Consider the following 22,613-nt stretch of genomic DNA (forward strand, 5'->3'; position numbering starts at 1 on the left):
ATAACATTTGATCTAATCTTCATCTAAGTCACAACAATAGACAAACACAGTGTGCTTAAACTAATAACACACAAATTATTGTATTTTTCTTCTCTACATTTACATTTTACATTTTAGTCATTTAGCAGACGCTCTTAACCAGAGCGACTTACAGTAGTGAATGCATACATTTCATTTCATCTCATTTCATAATTTTTTTATATTCTCTATATTGAATACATCATTTAAACATTCACAGTGTAGGTTGGGAAAGTATGTGAACCCCTAGGCTAATGACTTCTCCAAAAGCTAATTGGAGTCAGGAGTCAGCTAACCTGGAGTCCAATCAATGAGATGAGATTGGAGATGTTGGTTAGAGCTGCCTTGCCCTATAAGAAACACTCACAAATTTTGAGTTTGCTATTCACAAGAAGCATTGCCTCAAACAAAAATAGATCTCAGAAGACCTAAGACTAAGATTTGTGGACTTGCATAAAGCTGGAAAGGGTTACAAAAGTATCTCTAAAGGCCTCGATGTTCATCGGTGGACGGTAAGACAAATAGTCTATAAATGGAGAAAGTTAAGCACTGTTGCTACTCTCCCTAGGAGTGGCCGTACTGCAAAGATGACTGCAAGAGCACAGCGCAGAATGCTCAATGAGGTTAAGAAGAATCCTAGAGTGTCAGCTAAAGACTTACAGAAATTTCTGGAACATGCTAACATCTCTGCTGATGAGTCTACATTATGTAAAACACGAAACAAGAATGGCGTTCATGGGAGGACACCATGGAAGAAGCCACTGCTGTCCAAAAAAAAACATTGCTGCACGTCTGAAGTTCACAAAAGAGCACCTGGATGTTCCACAGCGTTACTGGCAAAATATTCTGTGGACAGATGAAACTAAAGGTGTGTTTGGAAGGAAAACACAACACTATGTGTGGAGGAAAAAAGGCACAGCACACCAACATCAAAACCTCATCCCAACTGTAAAGTATGGTGGAGGGAGCATCATGGTTTGGGGCTGAATTGCTGCCTCAGGGCCTGGACAGCTTGCTATCATCGACGGAAAAATGAATTCCCAAGTTTATCAAGACATTTTGCAGAATGTAAGGCTGTCTGCCAATTGAAACTCAACAGAAGTTGGGTGATGCAACAGGACACCAACCCATTAGACAGAAGTAAATCAACAACAGAATGGCTTGAAGAGAAGAAAATACGCCTTCTGGATTGGCCCAGTCAGTCCTGACCACCACCTGATTGAGATGCTGTGGCATGACCTCGAGCGATTCACACCGACACCCCAAGAATATTGTGGAACTGAAAGTTTTGTAAGGAGGAATGGTCCAAAATTCCTCCTGACCGTTGTGCAGGTCTGATCCACAACTACAGAAAACATTTGTTTGAGGTTATTGCTGCCAAAGGAGGGTAAACCAGTTATTAAATCCAAGGGTTCACATACTTATTCCAACCTGTACTGTGAATGTTTACATTGTGTGTTCAAAAAAGACATGAACACATATTGTTGGTGTGTTATTAGTTCAAGCTGACTGTCTATTGTTGTGACTTAGATGAAGATCAGAGAAAATTGTATGATCAACTTATGCAGAAATCCTGGTAATTCTAAAGGGTTCACATACTTTTTCTTCCCACTGTAGGCCTGGACCTCTTGGCGTAATGGTTAAAGTGTTGGCTTGACAATTGCTGGACCTGGGTTCGAGTCCCAGGCGGGGCTACCCCCAAATTCTTTACAATATACTTCAATGGACGGTTTCATTGACACTGCCTCTAATTAACCTATTTTTAATTACAACTTCCTAGTCTGAGGATCATCTTGACTTGTAGAATCACTGTTAATTGCAATGCATTCCAGGTGACTACCTCATGAAGTTGGTTGAGAGAATGCCAAGAGTGTGCAAAGCGAAGGGTTTGAAGAAGCTAACATTTATTTTGATTTGTTTAATACTTTTTTGGTTGTGTTATTTCATAATTTTGATGTCTATGTAGAAAATAGTAAAAATAAAAACCCTTGTAGGTGTGTGTATATATATATATATATATATATATATATATATATATATATATATATATATATATATATATACATACATATATATATATATATATATATATATATATATATATATATATATATATATATATATATATATATATACTGCTCAAAAAAATAAAGGGAACACTTAAACAACACATCCTAGATCTGAATGAAAGAAATAATCTTATTAAATACTTTTTTCTTTACATAGTTGAATGTGCTGACAACAAAATCACAAAATAATCAATGGAAATCCAATTTATCAACCCATGGAGGTCTGGATTTGGAGTCACACTCAAAATTAAAGTGGAAAACCACACTACAGGCTGATCCAACTTTGATGTAATGTCCTTAAAACAAGTCAAAATGAGGCTCAGTAGTGTGTGTGGCCTCCACGTGCCTGTATGACCTCCCTACAACGCCTGGGCATGCTCCTGATGAGGTGGCGGATGGTCTCCTGAGGAATCTCCTCCCAGACCTGGACTAGAGCATCCGCCAACTCCAGGACAGTCAGTGGTGCAACGTGGCGTTGGTAGATGGAGCGAGACATGATGTCCCAGATGTGCTCAATTGGATTCAGGTCTGGGGAACGGGTGGGCCAGTCCATAGCATCAATGCCTTCCTCTTGCAGGAACTGCTGACACACTCCAGCCACATGAGGTCTAGCATTGTCTTGCATTAGGAGGAACCCAGGGCCAACCGCACCAGCATATGGTCTCATAAGGGGTCTGAGGATCTCATCTCGGTACCTAATGGCAGTCAGGCTACCTCTGGCGAGCACATGGCGGGCTGTGCGGCCCCCCAAAGAAATGCCACCCCACACCATGACTGACACACCGCCAAACCGGTCATGCTGGAGGATGTTGCAGGCAGCAGAACGTTCTCCACGGCGTCTCCAGACTCTGTCACGTCTGTCACGTGCTCAGTGTGAACCTGCTTTCATCTGTGAAGAGCACAGGGCGCCAGTGGCGAATTTGCCAATCTTGGTGTTCTCTGGCAAATGCCAAACGTCCTGCACGGTGTTGGGCTGTAAGCACAACCCCCACCTGTGGACGTCGGGCTCTCATACCACCCTCATGGAGTCTGTTTCTGACCGTTTGAGCAGACACATGCACATTTGTGGCCTGCTGGAGGTCATTTTGCAGGGCTCTGGCAGTGCTTCTCCTGCTCCTCCTTGCACAAAGGCGGAGGTAGCGGTCCTGCTGCTGGGTTGTTGCCCTCCTACGGCCTCCTCCACATCTCCTGATGTACTGGCCTGTCTCCTGGTAGCGCCTCCATGCTCTGGACACTACGCTGACAGACACAGCAAACCTTCTTGCCACAGCTCGCATTGATGTGCCATCCTGGATGAGCTGCACTACCTGAGCCACTTGTGTGGGTTGTAGACTCCGTCTCATGCTACCACTAGAGTGAAAGCACCGCCAGCATTCAAAAGTGACCAAAACATCAGCCAGGAAGCATAGGAACTGAGAAGTGGTCTGTGGTCCCCACCTGCAGAACCACTCCTTTATTGGGGGTGTCTTGCTAATTGCCTATAATTTCCACCTGTTGTCTATTCCATTTGCACAACAGCATGTGAAATGTATTGTCAATCGGTGTTGCTTCCTAAGTCGACAGTTTGATTTCACAGAAGTGTGATTGACTTGGAGTTACATTGTGTTGTTTAAGTGTTCCCTTTATTTTTTTGAGCAGTGTATATTCCGGACTCTGACATTGCTCGTACTGATTTAACTTTTTTTATTGTTAGGTATTATTACACGGTTGGCGCTAGAAACAAGCATTTCACTGCGACATCTGCAAATCTGTGTACGAGACCAATAAAAGCTGATTTGATATTTCGCTTAGGGAATCCCCACGCAAAACCAAATGATTGATTGGACACAGCTTGCGTCAATTACAGAACATTTCCTAGGATTTCCTACCTGCAGCAACATTAGTGAACAAAGCTGGAAATACCGGTAGAGGCACAGTGCCCCAAAACTCCTGGCCCTATACCGTAGTCATTACTGTGAGCATGAGAAAGCTATGGGCTGGAGTAAGAGCATAGCCCCTGTTTGTTTCCTGATGTCCATTTAGAGGGGCTTAGGAATGTATGGGTTTAAAAAACTAACTACAGTGAGTTTGAATGAGAACACAGACAGAGGTGTCTTGAGCAACGTTAAGTTGTCACAATGTAATCCACTCATATTTATCCAGTCATCAAACTCAAGTCTCTCGAGGTGACTGGAAGGTAGACTGTGGTGTAGCAGAAACAGGATATCTAACTACTACGCTAGGATGAGTAGCTGAGACATTGAATTCACTTTTCCAGTCCTTTCATGTTACCCTGTATACCAGTCTGTATGTGCCATCATGCCACTCATTGTCATGCCAAACATGTCTGGCTTGACAATGAGCAAGCGAATTGGCAAGAGCACAAAGATCTGGGACCAGGCTACTTTCAAGTAAGCGGTGAATGGAAACAAATGATTTCAGTTGGACTCTGATGTCAGGACTGATGTCTTGCCAGTTACCTTACTGGGTACCCCATTAGTGACCTCTAGACTAGAGGGTACTATTTGGAATGCAACTCCAACCTAGAGAGAGAACAAAGAGAGAGATGGAAAGAAATAGAGCTATCATAGACACGATGGAAAGAACAACTGACACACAGACCTTAGAGGTGGAAAGAGAAAGAAGTCACAAGATATATTAAAAAGGTTGATATAAATCTATCTTCAACAGCAACACAAAACATCAGTGATAAATTCACATTCAGTGTGTTCTGTTTGGAGTCCTTGGACAAGTCCCACTGCCCAGACAACCAGAGATCCCACAGATAACTCAGCTAGGGGTGTGTTCAGAAGGCTAATGAATGGTACTTAGTGTTTGACTTGGGCAGGAGCTCATCGGAGCGGAGTACTGGCATCTCAAATTTTCTACTACTTGAGCCCGTGTTCCTCTTCTAAAATATCAGCTCAAAAGTATTGTGGAGCTCCAAAATATAAACAGTACCGGCACCCAAAATGAATACCAGCACCTATTACAGTACCATCAGTGCTTAACTCGGAATGTAACAGCCCATAGAGTTATGTGTGTTCTAGAACACATGCCAGGCTTCTAGAATCTAAAGACATGGCTGTTGAAAGAGGCTACATGTATTATGTCTGTAGTGACAGAAAGCACGTGTAGCTAACTATGCATTCTGAAAGTATTCAAACCCCTCTTGACTTTTTCCACATTTTGTTACATTACATCTTTATTCTAAAATTGATTAAATACATTTTTTACTCATCAATCTACACACAATACCCCATAATGACAAAGCAAAAACAAGTTTTTAGAAATTTTAGCAAATTTAAAAATCAAAAACAGAACTTTTACATAAGTATTCAGACACTTTGCTATGAGACTCGAAATTGAGCTCAGGTGCATCCTGTTTCCATTGACCATCCTTGAGATGTTTTTACAACTTGATTGGAGTCCATCTGTGGTAAATTCAATTGATTGGACATGATTTGGAAAGGTATACACCTGTCTATATAAGGTCCCAAAGTTGGCAGTGATTGTCAGAGCAAAAACCAAGCCATGAGGTCAAAGGAATTGTCTGTAGAGCTCCGAGACAGGATTGTGTCGAGGCACAGATCTGGGGAAGGGTACCAAAAAATGTCTGCAGAATTCTTAAAATGGAAGAAGTTTGGAACCACCAAGACTCTTCCTGGAGCTAGCCGGTCGGCCAAACCGAGCAATCGGGGGAGAAGGGCCTTTGTCAGGGAGGTGACCAAGAACCTGACAGAGTTCCTCTGTGGAGATGGGAGAACCTTCCAGAACAAAATGTGGAAAAATTAAAGGGGTCTGAATACTTTCCAAATGCAGTGTACATCAAGTTCAAAATGTGAGAAATTAAAATCATTTCATAACGCATGAATCTACTTCTATCAGCTCCAATGCCTGTTAATTTGTTTAGCTGTGTTAAAAACAAATATGAGAGTGGTTTTGAGAGATTTTTAGACCACAACAAAAACAAATGACAACTCAGATTGATCTAAGTAACACTGTAATAAACCTCAGCTCTGAAAGGTGGTTGGAGTATAGTGGATTTGTAATGGAGGAAGGTTTTGTTCACACTAAACACTCACATATACAAGTGCACACTTCCTCAAAGCACATCGAGGGTGGCAGTACCAGAACTACATTTAAGATGCTATACATTCTCTTAACTGAATATTGTTTCAAACCAGGGCAGTTTGTTCCAACTGAAAATCTAAAAGCCTAAGGCACAAATCTTAGGCACAATACTTAACGTGCGCAAAAATATCTATCGAAAAGTTCTAATATATTAAATCTGCCCCAAAAAATATAATAAATAGATTAAAAAAGACAAACTGCACAATTTAAATAAAGCGTATCAACAAAAGAAAATAGCACTCATAAGTGTCTGGCACTAGTGTAAATTTAAGAACACGGTGTGAGGGTGCAAGCCTTAAAACGTTTCTAAGTGGAAGGAAAGAAAAGGGGAGGAAGAGAGGGAGGGGAAGAGAGGGAGGGGAAGAGAGGGAGCGCTCCCAGTGGATCGCCATACAAGGAGAGGAAACACGCTCAGGTTAGGTTGAGTCATACACAGGCACACGCTAACATTGAGAAAACATAACGACCCACACATCATCCTACACATGCAGTACGTACTCGGCCTTGTACACACATTTTTGTACAAACCAACACACACACTCCCTAAAAATGTACACCAACTGCTTATAAAAGCCGATATGAACACACACACTGACACATTCAACAGTCTATAAATAAGGCAACTCAAACAAAAATTAATGTTTTTAGTTTTAACAACTTACCACTGACCATGGCCTAACCCATAAGATAAATCATAACCTTGGCGTCCGGGACAATTTCTAATTTACAGCATATCAAGGAAATCTTTATCAGTAGATTTGTTAAGAACAGTACTGTGGTAGGTGCTGAGAAACCAATGAGTCGTGGTTAAACAGATTTGTTAAGAACAGTACTGTGGTAGGTGCTGAGAAACCAATGAGCTGTGGTTAAACTCAATAAAAGGCCCCTTCTGAAACGTCAGTAGGTGAAAGTTGTTGTCCCTCTTCAGGTCTAGGTGTTTCAGTAGACAGAGATGAAAGGAGTTTTGTTTGATCTCTATGTTCCAGTACCACGGGTCAGTACATCAGGTCAGGAGGTGGTATGCAGTAGGTCCAGTGAAATGGACTCTCTCTAACAGTCTCCCAGTGGATCTGTACACACACACACACACACACACACACACACAACACATATTAAGAAGAGCGTAAGGTGGAGAGCCATGGTGGATGCCCTACGCCCGCAAGGAGGCCATGAGGATTAAATCAAGTCCTATGTGGAACTGGTTAATGTCATCTCCTCATGAAGTCCTTTCTAAAGACTACACAGAATTTGTATCCACTATCACGTTCAGTAGCTACATGAGTTTACATTATGACTATACAGACTCTGTGATAGAAGTGAAATATGTGCCGAACGTAAACAGAGTGATGATGCAGCGGTCATGTGTGTGATGATGCAGCGGTCATGTGTGTGATGATGCATTAGAAGACGTCCTAAATGCCCCCCAGTCTTCAGATGTGAAGCAAGGCCTAACTTGCACTGGATATGTCCAAATTTCAGTTTCCATTTAACCCATCTAAGCAGTTGCCTGCAGTTCAATTGACATGCCATCGGCCTATTTGAAGGCCAGTCTTGTGACTGTCAAATTTGTATAGCGCCTCACAATCATCACACATAAAATAACCGCCACCATCATTTTCTTTTACCACTTTTCCAAAAATTACTTTTCTTTATCTTCAACTCTCCTTTCGCAGCTTTTGTCATATTGAATTAAACTTCGACAATGTCCGTTTTGCCTACGTGGATTGATATCAACTTTTTCTGCACGTTCCCAAAAGCATTATTTGGCGATTGGCTGTGTAGGCTATTTGGCGCTGGTGCAGTTAAGCCCTAAGCTTAAGCGTATGTGTAATACCAGATAGCCTAAACATAATGAAAGAAAAACATCAGTGTAGCCTTTACAAATTGCCATTTTTATTAAGGTATTGCTTCCCTTTATTCAACCCGCCTGCCACCCACCCGCCCTTCAGCCACACAATATTTAACGACCCTAAACCCATCCGCCTCACGGATATAACCGCAGGGACTGCGAGTTATGAGTCAACCTGCCCGCGCATCACTAGTGTAGATGTTATGTTCTAAGGGGATAAATTCTTCACCTGTTGGGGATTACTCAGGGTCCTCCTGCCCCCCCCCCCCCCCCCCTCTGGCCAGGGTCTCTCTGAGGGAGGGGCATAGCATCAGTACCCAAGAGCCCCCTCCTCACGATGTACGGACAGGCTGGACCACTGGGGATGTCAGCAAAACCTGGAGATGGGTGGGGGGAAGAAGCTATGTAAACATTTAGTACTGTCCATACAGAGCCTACAGAAAGTATTCACACCCCTTGATGTTTTCCACATTTTGTTGAGTTACAGCCTGAATTTAAAATGGATTAAACTGAGATTTTATGTCACTGGCCTACACAAAATACCCCATTATGTCAAAGTGGAATTATGTTTAGACATTTTTACTAATTAATGAAAAATGAAAAACTGAAATGTCTTGAGTCAATAAGAATTCAACCCCTTTGCTATGGCAAGCCTAAATAAGTTTAGGAGTAAACATTTGCTTAACAAGTCCCATAATAAGTTGTATGGACTACCTCATCTCTGTACCCCAGACATACAATTATCTGTAAGGTCCCTCAGTCGAGCAGTGAATTTCAAACACAGATTCAACTACAAAGACCAGGGAGGTTTTCAAATGCCTCGCAAAGAAGGGCACCTATTAGTAGATGGGTAAAAATAAAAAGCAGACATTGAATATCCCTTTGAACATGGTGAAGTTATTAATTACTCTTTCTATGGTGTATCAATACACTTTTTTACACTTTCGATGGCGTATCACCCAGTCACTACAAAGGGACAGGTGTCCTTCCTAACTCAGTTGCTGGAGAGGAAGGACACCACTCAGAGATTTCACCATGAGGCCAATGGTGACTTTAAAACAGTTACAGAGTGTAATAGCTGTGATAGGAGAAAACTGAAGTTGGATCAACAACATTGTAGTTACTCCACAATACTAACCTACAGTTGAAGTCGGAAGTTTACATACACCTTAGCCAAATACATTTAAACTCAGTTGTTCACAATTCCTGACATTTTATCCTTGTAAAAATGTCCCTGTCTTAGGTCAGTTAGGATCACCACTTTATTTTAAGAATGTGAAATGTCAGAATAATAATAGAGAGAATTATTTATTTCAGCTTTTATTTCTTTCATCGCATTCCCAGTGGGTCAGAAGTTTACATACATTCAATTAGTATTTGTTAGCATTGCCTTTAAATTGTTTAACTTGGGTCAAATGTTTCTGGTAGCCTTCCACAAGCTTCCCACAATAAGTTGGGTGAATTTTGGCCCATTCCTCCTAGGCTTCCTTGCTCGCACACACTTTTTCAGTTCTGCCAACAAATATTCTATAGGATTGAGGTCAGGGCTTTGTGATGGCCACTCCAATACCTTAACTTTGCTGTCCTTAAGCCATTTTTCCACAACTTTGGAAGTATGCTTGGGGTCATTGTCCATTTGGAAGACCCATTTGCGACCAAGCTTTAACCTCCTGACTGATGTCTTGAGATGTTGCTTCAATATATCCACATCATTTTCCTCCCTCATGATTCCATCTATTTTGTGAAGTGCACCAGTCCCTCCTGCAGCAAAGCACCCCCACAACATGATGCTGCCACCCCTGTGCTTCACTGTTGGGATGGTGTTCTTCGGCTTGCAAGCCTCCCCCTTTTTCCTCCAAACATAACGATGGTCATTATGGCCAAACAGTTCTATTTTTGTTTCAGCAGACCAGAGGACATTTCTCCAAAAAGTACGATCTTTGTCCCCATGTGCAGTAGTCTGGCTTTTTTATGGCAGTTTTGGAGCAGTGGCTTCTTCCTTGCTGAGCGGCCTTTCAGGTTATGTCGATATAGGACTCGTTTTACTGTGGACATAGATACTTTTGTACCCGTTTCCTCCAGCATCTTCACAAGGTCCTTTGCTGTTGTTCTGGGATTGATTTGCACTTTTCGCACCAAAGTACATTCATCTCTAGGAGACAGAATGCGTCTCCTTCCTGAGCGGTATGACGGCTGCGTGGTCCCATGGTGTTTATACTTGCGTACTATTGTTTGTACAGATGAATGTGGTACCTTGAGGCGTTTGATCATTTCTCCCAAGGATGAACTAGACTTGTGGAGGTCTACCATTTTTTTCTGAGGTCTTGGCTGATTTCTTTTGATTTTCCCATGGTGTCAAGCAAAGAGGCACTGAGTTTGAAGGTAGGCCTTGAAATACATCCAAAGGTAGACCTCCAATTGACTCAAATTATGTCAATTAGCCTATCAGAAGCTTCTAAAGCCATGACATTTTCTGTAATGAAAATTACGATTAAATACAGAACAAAAAATTTGCAAACATTTCTAAAATCATGTTTCCACTGTTATTATGGGGTATCGTGTGAAAATGGGTGTGATAATGTATTTCTGAAATACTTTTTGAATTCAGGCTGCAAGAACAAAATCTGGAGTAAGTCAAGGGGTATGAACACTTTCTGAAGGCACTGTACAATGCTAGTGGGTGGTGGTATGTTTAATAGGGGTGGTAGGTGGAAGACATAGGTTGTTCCCATCCTTCAGGTTAAGCTCATATCTATTTTGTCTGTTTTGGTGTCTGTAGGCTGATGGAGATTTGGTTTGGTTAGAGGTTGATGCTTTGAGCGTCTATCATAGCAAGTTTGGGAGAGTTATTCAAATGGGGTATTAGATCGGTGGTCACTCACCAGCATTTCGACCAGAAATTAGAATTCCCTGAATTGGATCCTTTGTTTGAACTCCACGGAGCAATTACATTCATCCCGGGGGCTGCTCTATGTCACCGTCCCCGTGGAAGAGGAACAAGGAGTGGCCTCTTAGACTCCGGAGGTGTGCATGCCATCCACCGCTTCCAAGAATACTACTTGCAAACTTTGAGTCCCTGGACAATAAAGTAGACGAGCTCAGGGCAGGATCTCCTTCCAGAAAGACATAGGGGCTGTGTTACATACTGTTTTACGGGATCATGGTTCTCCGGATATACTGTCACCGTCCATTCAGCCAGCAGGGTTCTCCGTCCATGGCTTGGGACAGGTAGAAGGAACTCTCCGGGAAAAGGTAAAGGTCTATGTTTCATGATTAACTACTCATGGTGTGACTGTGGTAACGTACAGGAACTCAAGTCCTTTTGTTCTCCCGATCTGGAATACCTCATCAAATGCTGACCACATTACCTCCCGAGATAATTTTCTTCGGTCATGGCCGTGTTCAACTCAAGCCAACATCGCAATGGCTTTCAAGGAACTACACTGGACTTCGTGCAAACTGGAAACCGCATATCCTGAGGACGCATTTATTGTAGCTCGGGACTTCACTAAAGAAAATCTTAGGAAAACTCTACTGAAGTTTTATCAACACATCTCCTGTGGTACTCGCTCATCGAGCACTCCTGACCATTGCTACTCCCCCTTCTGGGACAGCTACAAGACCCTCACCTGCCCTTCCTTCGGCAAATCAGATCACGCCTCTAGTTTGTTCCTCCCCCATAAGCAGAAATGTAAATCAGGACACACCCGTGGTAAGGACTGTTCAACATTGGTCTGACCAATCGGAATCTATGCTTCAAGATTGATCAAAACAATCACACAGACTCTGAAATGTTCCGGGCTACCTCTGAGAATAGTATTGACATATACACTGGCCTTGTCCGAATACTCATACTAGTGTACTACATACATAAACACATTTTGCCGTTTGATCGAGTAGAATTCACTCGTCTTCACCGACTGACGTGTTTGACAGCTGATAACAGCATGACAACAGCTGCACCAAAATTAACGAATGGTGGGAGTAACGCAATCTCGCATTAGATGACATATTCAGGAGTACTATTTTTGAAACTTCACATACTATAAAACCTTATTTTTCGCATACTGTTTAGTACGCTAGTATGGGTATTCGGCCATTGACTCTGTGACTGAGTTAATCAGTGCATAGAGGATGTTGTTCCCACTGACGATTAGAACCAAAAACCATCTATAGATTGTCAGCATTCACTGACAAGCTAAACAACTTCACCCACTGAGGAAAACACAGAGCTGCCGACGTGGGCCACCTCCGCACAAAGACCACGAGCTCTCGTTCTCCATGGCCGACCTGAGTAAGAAATGTAAGCATGTTAACCCTCGCAGGGCTGCTGGCCCAGACGGCATCCCAAGCCGCGTCCTCAGAGCATGTGCAGACCAGCTGGCTGGAGTGTTTATGGAAATATTAAATCTCTCCCTAACCCAGTCTGTTGTCCTCACTCGCTTCAAGATGTCTACCATTGTTCCTGTACCCAAGAAAGCGAAGGTAACCAAACTCTGAAATCACACGTACACCCTAGACCCACTGCAATTTGCATACCGCCCCAACAGACCCACGGATGAAACAACCGCCATCGCACACTGCCCTATCCCATATGGACAACAGGAATACCTATGTGAGAATGCTGTTCATCATCAACTACAGCTCAGCCTTCAACACCACAGTGACCTACCACAACAGTGGTAGGCCTGATTACCAACAACGACGAAACAGCCTACAAGGTGGTGGTCAGGCCCCTGGCGGAATGGTGCAGGAAAATAACCACTCCCTCAACGTCAACAAAAGGATGGAGCTGATCGTGGACTTAAGGAGACAGCAGAGAGAGCACGCACCCCATCCACAGGGCTGCAGTGGAGAGGGTAAAATGCTTCAAGTTCCTCAGCGTGCACATCACTGACGCCTCATATCCACCAGATGCAACCATCTCTTTTCGTTCTGGCGAAAGTCATGCATTGTCAATGGAGCAGTCCGCAACAATACGTTGGGGGTGCTGCACTAGGCTGCGGTGTGTTCTGTGTACCGCATTCGTTAAATATTTTCATCTGGTGGACATCAAGCGACAACCTCACTACTGTAAGTTGCTCTGGATAAGAACATCTGCTAAATAAAAAAATTAAACAAATAAATAAAACTGAAATGGTCCATCCACACAGACAGTGTAGTAAAGGAGGCGCAACAGCATCTCTTCAACCTCAAGAGGCTAAAGTAATTTGGCTTGGCCCCTATGACCCTCACCAACTTCTACAGATGCACCATTGAGAGCATCCTGTCAGGCTGTACCACCGCCTGGTACAGCATTTGCACCGTCCGCAACCACAGGGCTCTACAGAGGGCGGTGCAGTCAGTCCAACGTGGCATCGAGGGAACACTGCCTGTCCTCCAAGACATCTACAGCATCTGGTGTCACAGAAAGGCCATGACAATCATCAAGGATTTCAGCCACCCGAGCCACAGCCTGTTCACCCCACTTCCATCTAGAAGGCGGAGACATAACAGGTGCATCAAAGCTGCAACCGAAAGACTAAAAAACAGCTTCCATCTCTAGGCCGTCAGACTGTTAAATAGTCACCACTAGCCGGCCTCCGCCAAGTACCCTGCACTGAACTTAGTCACGGTTACTAGCCGGCTAACACCCGGTACTCTACCCTACAACTTAGCGACTGCTGCCCTATGTAAATAGTAATTGAACACCGGTTACTTTAATTATATTTACATACTGTTTTACCCACTTCATATGTATATACTGTATTCTAGTCAAGGCTCATCATATACTGTCCATACACACCATTATATACAGTGCATTCAGAAAGTATTCAGACCCCTTGACTTTTTCCACATTTTGTTATGTTACAGCCTTATTCTAAAATGGATTAAATGAATCTACACACAATACCCCATAATGACAGAGCAAAAAAAGTTTGACATTTTGGCAAATTGATAATATTTGATCACATTTGAAATACGGTACCAGTGAAAGGTTTTTCTTTATATTTTAGATTCTTTAAAGTAGCCACCCTTTGCCTTGACAGTTTTGCACACGCTTGGCATTCTCACAACCAGCTTCACCTGGAATGCTTTTCCAACAGTCTTGAAGGAGCTTCCATATACACTGAGCACTTGTTGGCTGCTTTTCCTTCACTCTGCGGTCCAACTCATCTCAAACCATCTCAGTTGGGTTGAGGTCGGGTGATTGCGGAGACCAGGTCATCTGATGCAGCCCTCCACCACTCTCCTTTTTGGTCAAATAGGCCTTACACAGCCTGGAGGTGTGTTGGGTCATTGTCCTGTTGAAAAACAAATGATAATCCCACTAAGCGCAAACCAGATGGGATAGCATATCGCTGCATAATGCTGTGGTAGCCATTCTGGTTAAGTGTGCCTTGAATTCTAAATAAATCACTGACAGTGTCACCAGCAAAGCACCCCCACACCATTACACCTCCTCCTCCTCCATGCTTCACAGTGGGAACCACACATACAGAGATAATCCATTCACCTACTCTGCGTCTCACAAAGACACAACAATCACAAATTTGGACTCATCAGACCAAAGGACAGATTTCTACCGGTCTAATGTCCATTGCTCGTGTTTCTTGGCCCAAGCAAGTCTCTTCTTCTTATTGGTGTCGTTTAGTAGTGGTTTCTTTGCAGCAATTCGACCATGAAGGCCTGATTCACACAGTCTCCTCTGAACAGTTGATGTTGAGATGTGTCTGTTACTTGAACTCTGTGAAGCATTTATTTGGGCTGCAATATGAGGTGCAGTTAACTCTAACGAACTTATCCTCTGCAGCAGAGGTAACTCTGGGTCTTCCTTTCCTGTGGCAGTCCTCATGAGAGCCAGTTTCATCATAACGCTTCATGGTTTTTGCGACTGCACTTGAAGAAACGTTCAAAGTTCCTGATATTTTCCGGACTGACTGACCTTCATATCTTTAAGTAATGATGGACTGTCTTTTCTCTTTGCTTATTTGAGCTGTTCTTGCCATAATATGGACTTGGTCTTTTACCAAATAGGGCTATCTTCTGTATACCACCCCTACCTTGTCACAACACAACTGATTGGATCAAACGCATTAAGAAAACAAAATCCAAAAATGTACTTTTAACAAGGCACACCTGTTCGTTTTGTTGCTAACCTTACTTTGCTACCTGACAACTTTACGGTTTTTAATTACCGTTTATATTTTTAGTTTTTCCCCTCACTCAACTTTTTTTCTATCACTTTTTCACTCCGGACACTTTATCTGGACATGGTTCATCAGGACCTCCACCAGCCGAAGCTAAGTAGTAACATTAACATGATGCCTTCGAATTGCAGTCGCTGTACTCATAAAATACAGGAGAACGATCGCCTTACGGCGAGGATAGCTGTGCTGCAAGCCCAGCTTCAGACGCAATCGTTAGGCAAGGGTAATTTCACTGTAGGAAAGGATGAAACAGCGTCTTTGCCACCAGTAAGTACAGATAGTAGTATAAATCCCCTCGCACGGTCCACGCAGCAGGACAACTTCCTCATGGCTTCTGGAGGGAAATGCTGTAGGAATGCTCAACCGGTGTCGCTCATTCAGCCGACAGAAACTTTCAACCGGTTCTCCCCATTAAGCAGCGAGTCGGAGTCACAGGTCGAGCCTTCTCTGGTCTCTACTCCTCCTGTTACGAGGTCTGAGACGCCGAAGCCTCCCACCATTAGCTCTGACAAATTGAAAACCCTAGTCATTGGCGACTCCATTACCCGCAGTATTAGACGAATCATCCAGCGATCATACACTGTTTACCAGGGGGCAGGGCTACCGACATTAAGGCTAATCTGAAGATGGTGCTGGCTAAAGCTAAAACTGGCGAGTGTAGAGAGTATAGGGATATTGTTATCCACGTCGGCACCAACGTGGACATAGCTTCAGCGTGTAAATCAGCTAGAAAGATGCGTCGGCATCGAGTAATTGTCTCTGGCCCCCTCCCAGTTAGGGGGAGTGATGAGCTCTACAGCAGAGTCTCACAACTCAATCGCTGGTTGAAAACTGTTTTCTGCCCCTCCCAAAAGATAGAATTTGTAGATAATTGGCCCTCTTTCTGGGACTCACCCACAAACAGGACCAGGCCTGGCCTGTTGAGGAGTGACGGACTCCATCCTAGCTGGAGGGGTGCTCTCATCTTATCTACGAAACATAGACAGGGCTCTAAATCCCCTAGCTCCACAATGAAATAGGGTGCAGGCCAGGCAGCAGGCTGTTAGCCAGCCTGCCAGCTTAGTGGAGTCTGCCACTAGCACAGTCAGTGTAGTCAGCTCAACTATCACCATTGGGACCGTGTCTGTGCCTCGACCTAGGTTGGGCAAAACCAAACATGGCGGTGTTCGCCTTAGCAATCTCATTAGAATAAAGACCTCTTCCATTCCTGCCATTATTGAAAGAGATTGTGATACCTCACATCTCAAAATAGGGCTACTTAATGTTAGATCCCTCACTTCCAAGGCAGTTATAGTCAATGAACTAATCACTGATCATAATCTTTATGTGATTGGTCTGACTGAAACATGGCTTAAGCCTGATGAATTTACTGTGTTAAATGAGGCCTCACCTCCTGGTTACACTAGTGACCATATCCCCCGTGCATCCCGCTAAGGCGGAGGTGTTGCTAACATTTACGATAGCAAATTTCAATTTACAAAAAAAAAAACAACAATGACGTTTTCGTCTTTTGAGCTTCTAGTCATGAAATCTATGCAGCCTACTCAATCACTTTTTATAGCTACTGTTTACAGGCCTCCTGGCCCATACACAGCGTTCCTCACTGAGTTCCCTGAATTCCTATCGGACCTTGTAGTCATAGCAGATAATATTCTAATTTTTGGTGACTTTAATATTCACATGGAAAAGTCCTTGATGCCCTTCCAGACTCACTCTGCCTACCCACGGAAGTCAGAGGACAAAAATCAGTTAACCACCTAACTGAGGAACTCAATTTAACCTTGCGCAATACCCTAGATGCAGTCGCACCCCTAAAAACATTTGTCATAAGAAACTAGCTCCCTGGTATACAGAAAATACCCGAGCTCTGAAGCAAGCTTCCAGAAAATTGGAATGGAAATGGCGCCACACTAAACTGGAAGTCTTCCGACTAGCTTGGAAAGACAGTACCGTGCAGTATCGAAGAGCCCTCACTGCTGCTCGATCATCCTATTTTTCCAACTTAATTGAGGAAAATAAGAACAATCCAAAATGTATTTTTGATACTGTCGCAAAGCTAACTAAAAAGCAGCATTCCCCAAGAGAGGATGGCTTTCACTTCAGCAGTAATAAATTCATGAACTTCTTTGAGGAAAAGATCATGATCATTAGAAAGCAAATTACAGACTCCTCTTTAAATCTGCGTATTCCTCCAAAGCTCAGTTGTCCTGAGTCTGCACAACTCTGCCAGGACCTAGGATCAAGGGAGACACTCAAGTGTTTTAGTACTATATCCTCTCTTGGGTAGGGGGCAGTATTTTGAATTTTGGATGAATGAGGTGCCCAATGTAAACTGCCTGTTACTCAGGCCCAGAAGCTAGGATATGCATAGTAGTATTGGATAGAAAACACTACAGTTTCCAAAACTGTTAAAATAATGTCTGAGTATAACAGAACTGATATGGCAGGCGAAAAACCTGAGGAAAATCCATCCAGGAAGTGGGATATTTTTGATGTGGGTACTTTTCTATTGAATGCCTATACAGTATCTAAATGGTTAGGACCAAGATTGCAGTTCCTATGGCTTCCACTAGATGTCAACAGTCTTTAGACATTGTTTCAGGCTTGTATTCTGAAAAATGAACCAGAGCTAGTTTGCGCGAGTGACCGATTGCGCACCGTTTGTTGTTTTTCCTTTCTATTGAAGACGCTATTGTCCAGTTGAAATATTATCGATTATTTAGATAATAGACAACCTGAGGATTAATTATGAACATCATTTGACATGTTTTGACGAACTTTACTGGTACGATTAGGATGTATTCGTCTGCATATCGTGACCGCCTTTGAGCCAGTGGATTTCTGAACAAAACGCGCCAACAAAACAGAGACTTTGGGACATAAAGAGGGACTTTATCGAACAAAACAAACATGTATTGTGTAACAGGGCCTCTTGTGACTGCAACCATATGAAGATCATCAAAGTGATTAATTTTATCGCTATTTCTGACTTTTGTAATTCCTTTACTTGGTTGTAAAATGTTTGTATGCTTTTGTAAGCGGGGCGCTGTCCTCAGATAATCACATGGTATGCTTTCGCTGTAAAGTCTTTTCGAAATCTGACACAGCGGCTGGATTAACAAGAAGTTAGTCTTTAAGCCTATGTATAACACTTGTATTTTTATGAATGTTTAATTTGACTATTTCTGTGTTTTTTATTTGGCGCTCTGCAATTTCACCGGATGTTGGCCAGGTGGGACGCTACCGTCCCACCTGCCCATAAGAAGATATCTCTTGACACAATGATGAAAATAATCATGGCCTTTAAACCTTCAAGCTGCATAATAACCTGTTGCACCTGCATTGCTTGCTGTTTGGGGTTTTAGGCTGGGTTTCTGTACAGCACTTTGAGATATCAGCTGATCTAAGAAGGGCTATATAAATACATTTGATTTGATTCATTGAAATGCATTCCAGGTAACTACCTCATGAAGAGCGTGCAAATTTGTCATCAAGGGAAAGGGTGGCTACTTTTATGAATCTCAAATGTAAAAATATATTTTGATTTGATTAACGTTTTTTTGGTTACTACATGATTCCAAATGTGATATTTCATAGTTTATGTCTTCACTATTATTCTACAATGTAGAAAATAGGAAAATAATAAGTAGGTGTGTCCAAACTTTTAACTGGTACTGTAAGTATTCAGACCCTTTATTCGGTACTTTGTTGAAGACTCCATGACTATTTCCACATTTTGTTACATTTCAGCCTTATTCTAAAATGGATACAATAAAAAAAATCCTGAACTATCTACACACAATAGCCCATAATGACAAAGCGAAAACAGGTTTAGACATTTTTGCAAATGTATTAAAAATAAAAAACAGAAACTTTATTTACACAAGTATTCAGACTCTTTACTATGAGACTCAAAATTCATCTCAGGTGCATCCTGTTTCCATTGATCATCCTTGAGATGTTTCTTCAACTTGATTGGAGTCAGCCTGTGGTAAATTCAATTGATTGGACATGATTTGGGAAGGCACACACCTGTCTATATAAGGTCCCACAGTTGACAGTGCATGTCAGAGCAAAAACCAACCCATAAGGTCGAAGGATTTGCCGTAGAGCTATGAGACAGGATGGTGTCGAGGCACAGATCTGGGGAAGGGTACCAAAACATTTCTGCAGCATTGAAGATCCCCAAGAACACAGTGGCCTCCATCATTCTTAAATGGAAGAAGTTGGGAACCATCAAGAATCTTCCTAGAGCTGGACGCCCAGCCAAACTGAGCAATCAGGAGAGAAGGGCCTTGGTCAGGGTGATGACCAAGAACCCATTGGTCACTCTGACAGAGCTCTGGAGTTACTCTGTGGAGATAGGAGAACCTTCCAGAAGCACAACCATCTCTGCAGCACTCCATCAATCAGGCCTTTATGGTAGAGTGACCAGACCTAAAGACTCTCAGACCATGAGAAACACGATTCTCTGGTCTGATGAAACCAAGATTGAACTCATTGGCCTGAATGCCAACCGGAGGAACATCTCTGCCAGGTCTGGAGGAAACCTGGCACCATCCCTACGGTGAAGCATGGTGGTGGCAGCATAATGCTGTGGGGATGTTTTCAGCGGCAGGGACTAGGAGACTAGTCAGGATTGAGGCAAAGATGAACTAGATCCTTGATGAAAACCTGCTCGAGAGCGCTCAGATCCTCAGACTGGGGTGAAGGTTCACCTTCCAACAGGACAAAAACCCTAAGCACACAGCCAAAATGCAGGAGTGGCTTTGGGACAAGTCTCTGAATGTCCTTGAGTGGCCCAGCCAGAGCCTGGACTTGAAACTGAACATCTCGGAAGAGACTTGAAAATAGCGGTGCAGTGACGCTCCTCATCCAATCTGACAGAGTTTGAGAGGATCTGCAGAGAAGAATGGGAGAAACTCGCCAAATACAGGTGTGATAAGCCTGTGGCGTCATACCCAAGAAGACTCGAGGCTGTAATCACTGCCAAAGGTGCTTCAACAAAGTACTGGGTCTGAATACTTATGTAAATGTAATATTTCCATTTGTAATTTTTTATAGATATGCGAAAATAAAATAAAACGTTATTTTGTCACTATGGGGTATTGTGTGTAGATTGATGAGGGTATTTTTTTTTAATCCATTTTAGAATAAGGCTGTAACGTAACAAAATGTGGAAAAAGTCAAGGGGTCTGAACACTTTCCGAAGGCACTGTATTTATACTCCGAACTCATTCTGATATTCCTGAATTTCTTTCTTTTAATTTCTTTGGATTTGTATGTATTGCTTTGTAATGTTATGTATTACTGCATTTGTTGGAGCTAGAAACATAAGCATGCAGGATTTCACAGTAGCATAACATCTGCAAAATATATGTAAACGATCAAAACATTTTTATTTGAATGATGAGATGATTGCAACAGTATTTTAGGATCATAAAAGACATTGGCTTTACCTCTGGCCAACAGTAACAACCCCCATTAGCTGTGACATTCAAACATAGCATCAGTCTATTGTGCCTTATTGTTTAAACACAACATCCCCTCTCTCCTCACCTTTCATGACCACCTCAGGCAGGCCGTAGGGTTCGTACTCCGTATCGTCGTACGCTGCAGACATCTGATACCGGTTACGACGGATACGCTCCGCCAGGCGGGCTGGGTCGGCTGGGATCGGGAATGAACCGGAAAACAACATCCTGTCCCCCTCTGCCTCCGACATCCAGACTGGTGACATAGGGGGAGATTCTGTGGGTACTTCATCCTCATCATTCTCCCCATCTTCTTCCTTCTCGGTCTGTGTGTATACCTGGTGTGTTTCTGGTGAAGTGGCTGGAGTAGAAGGCTGTGTCGGTGTCCAGACTCCTGTTGCTCCCCTCTCCTCTGTCTGAGAGCTGGTGCTCCTAACCTCTAACCTCTGAACCTTGGTCTCCACTATCGTTCTCTCAGTCTGCCACTCACCAGTGGTTGTGGTGGTGACTTTTCTACAGACCGAGCAGTGATTTTTATTTTCAACCCCAGTGGAGATTGGTTCCTCTTGATGGTGACTGGGATGGTTGGTTTCAGAGGACTGTGCTTCAGTGGATTGAGCCTCAGCGAGAGATAGAGTGGGGAACTCTCTGAGGTCATTTAGTTCTATGATGTCTAGATTGTGCCTTGAGACGATTTCTTTGGTCTGGGTCTCATCTGTTGCGCTGGGAGTGTTTGGATTGGTCTTGTTTTCTGGATCATCTTGGTTAGCGTGCTCTGTTGCCTTGGTCTGGGTCTCATCTGTTGCTCTGGGAGTGTTTGGATTGGTCTTGTTTTCTGGATCATCTTGGTTAGCGTGTTCTGTTGCCTTGGTCTGGAGCTCTGAGGTTTGGTAAACATCTTTGGTGACGTCTGCTTCTTCATCTCTATGTTCATTGGTCGGTTTTTCTGTCTCTTGGTGATATGTCGATTTGTTCTTTCTGGGTGAGTTTTGGATACTCTTTGGTTCAAGAGAATTGCAGTGCTGCAGTCTGGACCCCCCCAAAAAATGTAAAGAAGAAAAATGTACATTTCAAGATACCAACACATTGTAGATAAGATACGTACAAACACCCCATTGAAATACAGTGCATTCAGAAAGTATTCAGACCCCTTGACTTTTTCCGCATTTTGTTACATTACAGCCTTATTCTAAAATTGATTAAATCGTTTTTCCCCTCATCAGTCTACACACAATACCCCATAATGACAAAGCAAAATACATTTTTGCAAATGTATTGAAAATAAAGAACGTAAATATTACATTTACATAAGTATTCAGTATTTTACATTAAGTATTCAGTACTTTGTTGAAAAGGGAAAGGGGGATACCTAGTCAGTTGTCCAACAATGTATTCAACTGAAATGTGTCTTCCGCATTTAACCCACCCCTCTGAATCAGAGAGGTGTGGGGGGCTGCCTTAATCGACATCCATGTCTTCGAGGCCTGGTGAACAGTGGGTTAACTGCCTTGCTCAGGGGCAGAAAGACAGATTTTTACCTTGTCAGCTCAAGGATTCAATCCAGCAACCTTCCGGTTACTGGCCCAACGCTCTAACCACTAGGATACCTGCCGCCGCACCTTTGGTAGCAATTACAGCCAAGTCTTCTTGGGTATGACGCTACAGGAAGAGTCTTGGTGGTTCCAAACTTCTTCCATTTAAGAATGATTTACATTTACATTTAAGTCATTTAGCAGACGCTCTTATCCAGAGCGACTTACAAATTGGTGCATTCACCTTATGATATCCAGTGGAACAACCACTTTACAATAGTGCATCTAAATCTTTTAAGGGGGGGGGGGGGTTAGAAGGATTACTTTATCCTATCCTAGGTATTCCTTAAAGAGGTGGGGTTTCAGGT

At 42.9% G+C, this 22,613-nt stretch overlaps 1 protein-coding gene across 2 annotated transcripts in view; it reads right to left on the bottom strand.

Moving 5' to 3' along the window:
* Positions 1-4,741: 4,741 nt before the first annotated feature.
* Positions 4,742-22,613, bottom strand: part of LOC106612098 (uncharacterized) — a 42,031-nt gene continuing 24,159 nt past the window's right edge. For both annotated transcript variants that reach the window (XM_014212951.3, XM_014212950.3), the window contains exons 14-16: positions 20,799-21,742; positions 8,279-8,426; positions 4,742-7,270 (exon numbers count right to left, since the gene is read on the bottom strand). In XM_014212951.3, coding sequence (XP_014068426.3) covers positions 8,293-8,426; positions 20,799-21,742 — 1,078 coding nt within the window. In that variant the 3' untranslated portion in view covers positions 4,742-7,270; positions 8,279-8,292. The remainder of the gene's footprint in view (positions 7,271-8,278; positions 8,427-20,798; positions 21,743-22,613) is intronic.

The sequence above is a fragment of the Salmo salar genome, chromosome 09 (assembly GCF_965601325.2).
Source record: "Salmo salar chromosome 09, fSalSal1, whole genome shotgun sequence".
NCBI classification, from domain to species: Eukaryota; Metazoa; Chordata; class Actinopteri; order Salmoniformes; family Salmonidae; genus Salmo; species Salmo salar.